A 10,215-nucleotide genomic window follows, 5' to 3' on the forward strand; every position below is an offset into this window, starting at 1 on the left:
TGGAAGGCCGGATGTGCGCCCATAGCTCCCAACGGGACTCCGAATCCGAACTCAATCTTGACATCTTCTGACCTCCTCGGCCACGAGCCTCTTGACTCCTTCGCCTCCGACCCTTTGTCGTCGTTCGTCATTTCGTTGTCGCGATACGCTTTTGTTTTATCTATGGATTTTTGAGATTAGTCGATTTTCACTTGTTTATTTTTGTTGGAATGAGCGTAATTTTTTTTTTAATGTATGATTCTAGACTCTAGAATCTAGAGTAATTGTTTCTGATCGGCACCAGATGTTTTTGGAATTTATTAAATTTTTCATTTACGAATACTCCATAATAATAAAAATAGTCCATGAAATATGTATGTAAGTGAAAAGTAGCTACATTTAAGAAGATTTAGATATTTTCAATCATTGTAGAGTTTTTTTAACCAAATTGTACGACTGTTATTCAGAATTAGCTAGGAGTTTTTTTTAATAGTTAAACGTTGCACTATTGAAGCCTTGAAGCCGTAGCGTGCTACGACTCTACGAGCGTGCTACGAGCTACGCGCGCCGACACTGACTGTCGTTTGGACCGGACGATGACCGCTCGGCGGCGCCGTTGCGGTGCGGGTTGAAATGTAGGTTTTTTGCAAAGTTACCAGGCGTTTTGATACTAACCTATATTTTTTATTTTCCTGTAAAATTTGTGTTAACCATTTCTTATTTCATGTCGGATCAGTTTATAGCGAAAATGCTCTGAATGAATTACACACATTTGACAAAATTAACTCAAAAATTGCGGTTATTAGTTTCGTACAAATTAAATATTTTAAAAATGATGTGCATGGTGGAACTACTATTTAAGTAAATAATTTCCTTATGCTAAAAGACTCTGCGTAGAAAGAGCACGTTATTACATTACTTAACTAATAATAAGAAATGTAATAACAACAATGTAACATCAATATATATAGGTATTATGTATAAATCGATTTTCGTTAGCTGCTACACAAATATGTTACTAGGTATATAGCTCCAAATTAAAATAGAATTCTGCAAAAACATTACACAAAAATTAGCAATCTAGCCATTTCCATAAATGTTCCATTTCACCAATTCCAACCGCAAGCACATTACTATTTAACACTCGGCCCAATTTAGACATAACCAAGACACCGCGACATTACAATGCTAAACCTGGTTACATATTAAATTTCTCGCTCTTCACAAACAGACCAGAATACGTAATTATTGTAACTTTAAGTGGCAATGGCGTAATTAAGCCTGCTTGAGTAAATTTGTCGTGTTACTAAACATTGTGTGTTTTCACAAGAAGACACGACTTGAACAAAAATGGGACACTGAAGTAATGTTCACTCATTCGTAACTATTGTACCGCCATTTTTAATTTAACGTCAAAGATTGATCATTGACAAGCTTGTATTGAAAATATTGAAAGGCTTGGAGCCCGATCCTGATTTGACAACTGGTTATGGTTTTGACCTTATTGTGAAGACCTTGAAGATCGCTGACGCTGATTGGTGATGCGAAATGAATTATCAACATCAACATCATCAACAACATCAACATTTATTCAGCAAATAGGCCACAAGGGCACTTTTACACGTCAACATTGAATTTACATAAAAGCAAAAATAATAACATCAACAATTTTATAAAATAAAACTAACAATTCAATCTAACGTATTACAATTACTAAGAGATGTATATGGTCTCTTAATGTCGAATTACATACAAAATACAGATAAAAAAACACACACAAAAAAAATCTATAATATTTAGAGGTGTAAATGTCTCTAGGTGTCAGAACTATAAGATTATATAGTTTATCAAGTTATCCTTAGAGATGTATAGGGTCTCCAAGAGTCAATATCCTGTATAATTAATACATTCATTAAAAGAAAAGAAACATACGAGAACAGAATGAGGCGTCTCACTGTAATTAATTGAAAGTCCATTGTCAAGGTCGTATCAAAACCAGTTCAAAACTATAACAAATTTTTAAATTAGAATCAATAACATCTTGGACTGTCTGAAATTCTGAATGACCATTCGTCTTTAGTCAGACATAGACGTTTCTACATGTTTATCAATGATAATAATGAATAAAACAAAACAAACTTAATAAACACAAGCTTTTAAAAAATATAGCAAATACAAATACAGATTATAAATAATACAACAAATTACAAAACTTAAAATCACAATACATCACTAACAAATATAGGTTATTTCAACTAGGTTCACAGCAATGAAACAGAAGTAAAAAATTAAAGAATTATTAGGATGTGAAAAAAATCAAGGACTTTATGTAAGAGTTAAATGCACCAGGGGTGCACCAAGTGACGCGTATGAAAGGTACACAGGCGATCAAAAGTGCATGGAGATGTTTCAACCGTAATATTAAGGCATTACGGTCAACATCTATCCCTGCACTTTTGAACGCCACTGTATCTTAATAAGCTCCAGAAATCTGTATTATAATACTGTTGAATTCAGAGCTAAGCTATCAAACATTATCATGCCAAACATTGGCTTCTTTAGCTTAAGGCTTAGCGTTATCCGAAGGGACAAAATTGCTTAAGGTGCCCAATACTTTTCTGGAATGCCCCTAAATCGATTTGAAGATGTTTATCTTAAACGGTAAGAAGATTGATGAACAAAATCCAAACGTCACAAATGGAAAGTTGATTAAATTGTAGATTAAAGCAGTCACATTTGATAGATGGATAGATGCTCCATAGGGGGTTACATATTTCTAATTCTTCGAAATGTTGTTCGGGGAAATTTATAAGAGTCCAACCACGCTAAGTTTTCATGCTAGGTGCTTAATCAAGATTGCCTATGGAATATGTATTTGTTACTACCAATCGTTGTAAACTTAGCTTGAATCATTATTGTATGTATGTTATCGGTATCTATGAGCCTTTGTTGCTTAAAAATAAAGGATATTAGATTTTTGATTTACCATGGTTGGACTCTTGTTTATTTAAGTTTACAAACTGTTTGAAACTAAGAACCCTAACACCAAAACTACTAAACTAAGGGTGGTATTTGATGCATCGCTTCGTTTGAAAATGTTTTCATAGCTTTTTAGCAACGGAGCGTATTTTGTCAATATAGACATGATCGGAGCTGAGTCGAGTGTGCCGATGTCTTTCAAGTTTTGGGCTTGGGTTAGCTCTTTCGGAAGCTCTTTTTGTGGTCTTGGTTCATTCTCTTTTTGCTCTTGTGTAGCTTTAGATTCTTGTGGTTGACGTAAATCTCGGCGAACCTAAAATTATTAACTTAGCTAAAATCAGGTAGAATAAAGTATCAATCTATAGTATACAACTAACAATTAAAATAGGTGCTCCAGAATTGACAGCTTGAGTGACAGATTACAAAAAAAAATCTAATCTATAGCGTAATGGTACAATCTCATTGAGAATGGAGTCGTTTTCCACATAAAATAAAAGTCAGTCGGTGGGCAATCATTTTATTTATATTGCACACTTTGTTTTGAAACATGATATTTTGTGCGATAACAATAATCATATTATTCCATAAAATAATATGTGATCCGATAAATATCGTTTTATAGTTTACCTTACTGGAAACTGGTGGAGATGAGAGAGCTTTCTCCATGTTTTCCAATGCCTCTTCCAGTTCTCGCGCCGTTTCAGCTGGAGAAAAGAAACATTAAATATTTAAGAATAATAAACATCTCAGTAACAGTTACCACAGTCACATTTTACTAAAGTATAATAGCAACCACTTATTAACTTCCAGCTACGTCCCACTGCTGGGTGGCACTTTTTTTTGCAAGTATCAACCTTTTTAAATGATTACTCAGAAAGTTCTCCTGTACCTTCCAGTGGGTACTTTATCAGCCAAATAAATAGAACGTCGTTTACATTTTCTGGAACATAATTCTTAGTTTCTTTCTTAGTTTTATTATGGACATCAACAACAGGCTTTCTCAATTGTCTACAAATTCCACTGGCAACTTCAACATTCATATGTTTTTTACTTACGGTCTGACGGATTCTGGTCATTTTTTTCACTTAAATCTAGCAGTCTTTTAAGGATATCATTTTGAACATAGGGAGTCATCGCTTGGACATCTGCGTCTGGGTAAACGGTGATATTATTTATTTCACCGTCATTTGAATAAGTTGCTATTGTTGATTCCGAAATGTATGTTGAAGTTATTGAGCTTCTTGTTGATCTTATAGTTTCTGTGATGCGTTCTGTAATTGAAATTATTGATTTCGTTTAAATTGTATTTGTCAGTTTTATATCTATATCTGACACGTTATTTTCACTGGAATTATAAGTGAGGTGGCAATATTAACTGTTTTTCTATAAACGTTACATTGTAATATGAAAGAACATACGGACCGATTACAACTGATGGTGTTGCAGTTGTTACGCTGCTTTCTGTCACAGTCGCAATATAATCCCGTTCATTTCTCTCTACAATGTCGTCAAGATCGTAATCATTGTAAATATTATCTTCTTTGACAGGCACTGAATTTTCTGTTCCATCTGCAACAATGGATTTTTCATCAGTATTATCATATTTAATATTTAACAGATATATATGATTTCATTCATCATTACTACGACTTACTTTCAGTATCCTTGTTTACTACATTGAGCTCCTCTATGATATATGATTTCGGTCTTCCAACTGTACTAAATATTTTTTTGGTTACTCGTGCTTCAGTTGATTCGTTTACTATTTTTGTGGTTACATTATCGTAGCTGTAATCAGTTATCGTACTATCGTCAGTAACATTTATCATGTCTTCCTTATAATCTGGAATATCGGCTTCAACTCTGTCATTCTTCTCTGTGAAATCATGTTGATACGGCTGCTCACTTGGATAATTTATACTTGCTGCCACCATTTTTGTCAAATATATTTGGTCCAAGCTGCCATGATAGTTCAAAGAATCATTTTTCTCTATTTCCAGGATTGTATCCAATACTAACTGTTCCTTTAATACTGTTGTATTACTGGCATCATACGTAAAGGTGGCGTCGTGATCTATAATAGTAATATTTTTTTATAACTTCTACTCAGAATAATACTATGCTGCTCAGAATATCCGGTTACATTTCGCCTTCTTCTATGATGTATAGTTAAGTTATGATTTATGATCATGATTTGATTGTACCTAAGTATTATCGATTTAGAGATTTTCCTCAGGTCAGTACGGTACAAACAATATTAGTAAGATAATGAGCATAAACCGTAATTGTCCGCTGGGTGGACATTGTACAAATGGCCTGCCAGGGATTTACACAGGCGCCAATTATTAGGAATAGAGCGGAAAATCGTGCAGAATGGAAAGCTTTGGTGCACAAAATAACGACGTCATGAGGAAAAGAGAAAGAAGTATAAGAGTGGCTGTAGGCTGAGTATAGTGACAGATCACGTCCCAAACTTACCCGATACGAAGAGATGTAGGCATCGGGTGCCCTGAGGAGACCTTCACGTCTGCAACACTTCCTATGTATACTTCTAATGACTCGCAAAAGTCCAACAAATCCAACGATCAAGCCAAACTGATGAGGGGTCTCGGGACCATCTCACAGCCTGTATATAGCTGAACTGCAGGGACTCGGATCATCCCCAGTAGTCTACAGCTGGCACTCAAAAACTCGAAGCAGTTTAGTATAACCAGGACTCACGGAAGGTACAAAGTCCAGAAAACACCGGGTCAGGCCCCGAACGAGCCGGGCAGGCGGATGCAGGCGTTCCTGGGATCCACATCGGGCCCTCCGGCCCGCGCGGTGCGAAGTTGCACACCAACCGTGTTACTGTACGGAGACGGCCGTTTTGCTCTATCTGCGCTTACAAAAAAAATGTATTCAAATACTATTTCAAATATTGACATAAATCAAATGTTTATTAATATGTTGTATTTAAAGTGATCTACATCTGATGATGACATTGAAGACTGGGAGGTCAGGCTGAGGGTCGTTGGAAGACTGTTGGGACCATCATCAGCTAACAGTATAAAAGTTCTTCTGAACTTATTAACCTTTTATACTATTTTAGACCTCCTGGTCTACCGCGAACTCCGAAGAGTGATAAAAAGACCAGGTGTTACAAAAACACTGTCGAAGTTTTCGCGCGGTATAGATCCTAAATACTTTGCGCTCACTAATTTTAGTAAAACTTACCATAAACTGGCTTCTGGCGCAGCCGACTAAGTACGTGTGTGCCCATAACATTTGCGCGAAGTCCATTGGATAGTTCTTGTCATCCCTAGCCAAACATAAGATGGTTTAAAAAATTCTTCAGTGCAAAAAATATGAGGTTTGAAAATTGTATGTAAGGTGTAACGAGTTGCATACCTACTTCTGTAAAGCTATGAAGGTTTTTTCGTGTTTTACGTGTCACCTAATGAAAAATCCGTGTTATCTTTCTGTGTGATATAGCCAACATCAGAAAGGCCAGTAATGGGATATTGTATCGTTTGAGTACCTAACCTGAATATTCGCTACTCGCAAAACTAAATTTAGTAGCTGGGACTTATCACCACGTCCCGTAATGCTCACAGCTTCTAGCTTCCTCAGATTCCAAATCCACAAATATCGTGTGCTGTGGTTGACTTACGTGGGTATGGCATTCTGTCGGCCCTGCAAGTACCACATGTCGACCATTGACTCTGGTCGGAGGCCGGGCGCTTCACCCACCACTGACGCCACGCACTGACCTACTGTTATTGAAACTGAAAAGTAAGATTAGAGTCATATTCACAAAATATGTGAATGTACTGTGAAACTTGGTTAAGTGGGACCTGGATAAGTGGGAAACCTCTTTAGCTGGGACTCATGGTGCGGTCCCGGCACTTTGGCGCTGAATTACCTCTGTTAGTGAGATAAAACAGACCTCTATAACTGAGATTAGTTGTTGTTAGTTGTTGTGTTGTTGATTTTATAGTCAAATTTACCTTTATTACTGAGACAGAGAGTGTATTTTACCTCTATTACTGAGACTACGTATATTTTAAAGATTACATTTTGCTTCATTGTTTTTTTAGAATGTTATATTATAGGAATTGACCTCTGTATCTGAGATAACGTCAATCTATGACCTCTCTAACTTGGACTTTATTGAAGATCTTGGACTTTAGTCTAACCGAAAATTCCGCATTCGGTTAATTGTGTCTAAACGACTTCAAGTTTTATTTACTTAGTTTGAGTAAGTAGTTAAAACTATGGAAATGAAAAAGTCCGTTTTAAATTAAAATTTAACAAAATCCACCCTTGGTAGAAGTAGAATCATTCAAAGTTAATTCGAATAAAAATTTAAATAAACTTATAAAACTCGGACTAAAGGACAAGGATTATTTTACCTTTATTTATTGTTGATGATTACAATTCATACATAATGTTGACAAAATACCTTATTTACCACCTCTATAACTGAAATAACCTCTTCTCTCACCTCTATTAATGGAACACTCTATAAATGAGACAGAAATGTATTTATACCTGGCCGACTGGTGGCCGCACGGTAGGTATAGGCCCAGAAACCGCTGGGGAGACACTATGGAAGCAGATCTGCGTCGACTTCAAGACGATAATTGGAAGTAAACGGCGCAGGATCGGCAAAAGCGGCGTGCTCTCGCTTTGGACGCTAAGACTCTCTTTGGGTCGCTGAGCTATATTAGTCAGTTAGTTGCACTCACTGCACATAAGGAAGCAAACTTACACAGATCCCTGCATGCATCATGTCCCTCGGGAAAGCTAGGTGGGTTGCATTGATCTGCCCATACCTGTGCCTCTCGAGCTAACTCTTCGACCCAACGCTACAAAAGATTGAATTAAAAGATCAGTATTGGTTAGTTTTTCCGGGGAAATTTGTAAGTCGCGGCCCATAGTGATTTTAAATGAACAGTGGATCTTTTTCTGAATTGATCGAAACCAAGACTTTCACCTTCCAAAAAGTGACATCATATTTTATTACCTCTACAATATTACCAGTTTACTTCGGGGCTGGCCATAAATTACTTCATCGATTTTTGACCCCACACCCCTAAATTCATCCAAAAATCATGCTTCGAATGACCCCGTTTCCTCGTTCCCTCCTACGTCATGCTACCATGATCCGATGTCCAGACCCCCCCCCCCCCTAATTTGTAATGACGTAATTTATGAATAGCCCCTTCCATACATAGGATTATCGCAGGACTAGACGTTATTAATCTGCTAGTTTGAGCATGTCATACGAAACCTACCAGTTTAAGCATATTGCTAGCTGCAGGCAGTTGTAATTTGCCTTGAGCTGCCTCATTACGACGGCGGTTCATGCGACCAATCAAACGCGTCTTCTCCTCGCCCGAGAGACGGTCGTCTATGTAACCGGTACATTTGGGACCAGGACCCACCTGTAAAGGATTATTGATTACGTATAAAATATGCTTATTGGTTAATTGTCTCAAGGTGACTCCGTGAATGTTGGCATTGCTGGCCCATATTTAGTTATTGAATCAATAATAGTAAATAATCGGCTCTCTGATTGGTTGCACTGGAGACAGGACTGGGCTATAACCGCGAAAAACGAAGATCCCAAATTGCGGGCATCGGGCATCTTTCTCTGTCACTCTAATTGGAGTCTTAATTGGAGTAAAAGAGAAAGATGCTGGTGGTGTAGGCCCTCAGATACCTAATCATGAGAGGCACAGGAGCCAGAAGGATATAAATAATTTGTCGACTATTGTGATCGAAATACATATTTTGATATGTTTCTCAAGTTCAATTTAGACAAGTCTTTGGAAATGTAGGTACGGGACGCAATATGTGGCGAGAGGAACGATTTTATATTATGGGTACTCCATGTACCTACTGCACAGAGATGCGAAAAATACTTTATAAAAAGTATTTAAATACAAAATACAAATACTTCCTTGATAATACTATTTCAAATGCAAAATACAAAATAGTTTTTGAATTTGTATTTAAATACAAAATACGAAATAGGTATTCTCAAAATACTTTTTTAAAATACAAATACTTTTCGATAAAAGGTACTCTGAGTAGTGAATACCTAGTCTGAATTAAAAAGTATTACTCGGAATTTCCGAGTTGAAAAGACTCTTTATTCTTTGAAATCAATCCTCTATCTAAAGTGCAAATTTCTAGTTGTTTGCTCATATTAACCGGTAGGATGTAGGTATGGATGATGGTTTTTATCGGCCAACTTTTAAAGCATTAATTTGTAATGCTTCACAGCTAGTATAATGCCTCTCGTTAGAGTGATGAAAACGTCTCGTTTGTGTTTCACCAGGGCAGAAAAGTTTGTTCTCCTCTCGTGCCTTGAAACCCTCCCAACACTCAAGATTCCACTTTTTTAACCACTCGCTACTCTTGTGGTCATGTGCGATGTTACTAAACAGATTCAACAGTTCCATGTTAAAAGAATGAGAGAGTTGCCAGGATTGTAACGTCAGAAGAGATTGTAAGTCCTACCTACATTACCTACCTACTATAAAGTATTTTGTATTTTGAAAATAGAAAATAGGTCCCAAAAACTATTTCAAATAAAATACAAAATAGTTTTCTTCAAAAGGTATTTAAATACAAAATACAAAATAGGTATTTAGCATTTTGTATTTGCATTTTAAATACAAGTATTTCAAATAAGTAACATCTCTGCTACTGCACTGCAGCTAAAGCAAAGAAACCTGCAGAAGAGGAATGGCATCTCTTTCGCTGATTGCTTATTTGGCTCCAGATGCGATCTCATCATGAGCGAGCGAAATACTCACAGTATACTGACAAAACGTGTGAGCATTAGACATTCCACACATCGCAGCCCCACAATAGTTGACCGACGCGCCGGAGCAGCAGATGAAAAGAGCAGCCAAAACAGCCGCTAGCCCGATCGCTAACATCTCATTCTAGACATGATGTGCAAAAAATTTAATGTAGATGTTTGTTTGGTAAGCTGAAATTAGACAAATGTCAGTTTGGGCTGGTCATAGTTTGAGGCAGAGCAAAAAGTTCTATCAAAAATGTATCATTTGCCTTGATTGATTGATTAATCTAGCGCCGTGTAGCGGAACTATCAGTACCCCTACTCTACACCAGATGTCACTACTGACGAATGACTATGTAGACTGACGAAAAATGTACTATTAAAACAATTTACAACTAATATTATAAGCAGAAGGGGTTGAAAATAGACTGCCAGTTAATCCGGTTATAATATTAGCT

At 36.8% G+C, this 10,215-nt stretch overlaps 1 protein-coding gene across 1 annotated transcript; it reads right to left on the bottom strand.

Annotated features, from left to right (window-relative positions):
- Positions 1–2,605: 2,605 nt before the first annotated feature.
- LOC134664854 (uncharacterized) lies at positions 2,606–9,998 on the bottom strand. The gene is made up of 11 exons (XM_063521584.1): positions 9,768–9,998; positions 8,238–8,387; positions 7,712–7,808; positions 6,611–6,725; positions 6,175–6,259; positions 5,680–5,836; positions 4,613–5,032; positions 4,381–4,527; positions 4,014–4,229; positions 3,586–3,662; positions 2,606–3,271 (listed from the first exon to the last, which is right to left on the bottom strand). The coding sequence occupies exons 1-11, from the start codon at positions 9,891–9,893 to the stop codon at positions 2,993–2,995; spliced, it is 1,869 nt and encodes a 622-aa protein (XP_063377654.1). The 5' UTR covers positions 9,894–9,998; the 3' UTR covers positions 2,606–2,992.
- Between the last annotated feature and the right edge of the window lie 217 nt (positions 9,999–10,215).

The sequence above is a fragment of the Cydia fagiglandana genome, chromosome 5 (assembly GCF_963556715.1).
Source record: "Cydia fagiglandana chromosome 5, ilCydFagi1.1, whole genome shotgun sequence".
NCBI classification, from domain to species: Eukaryota; Metazoa; Arthropoda; class Insecta; order Lepidoptera; family Tortricidae; genus Cydia; species Cydia fagiglandana.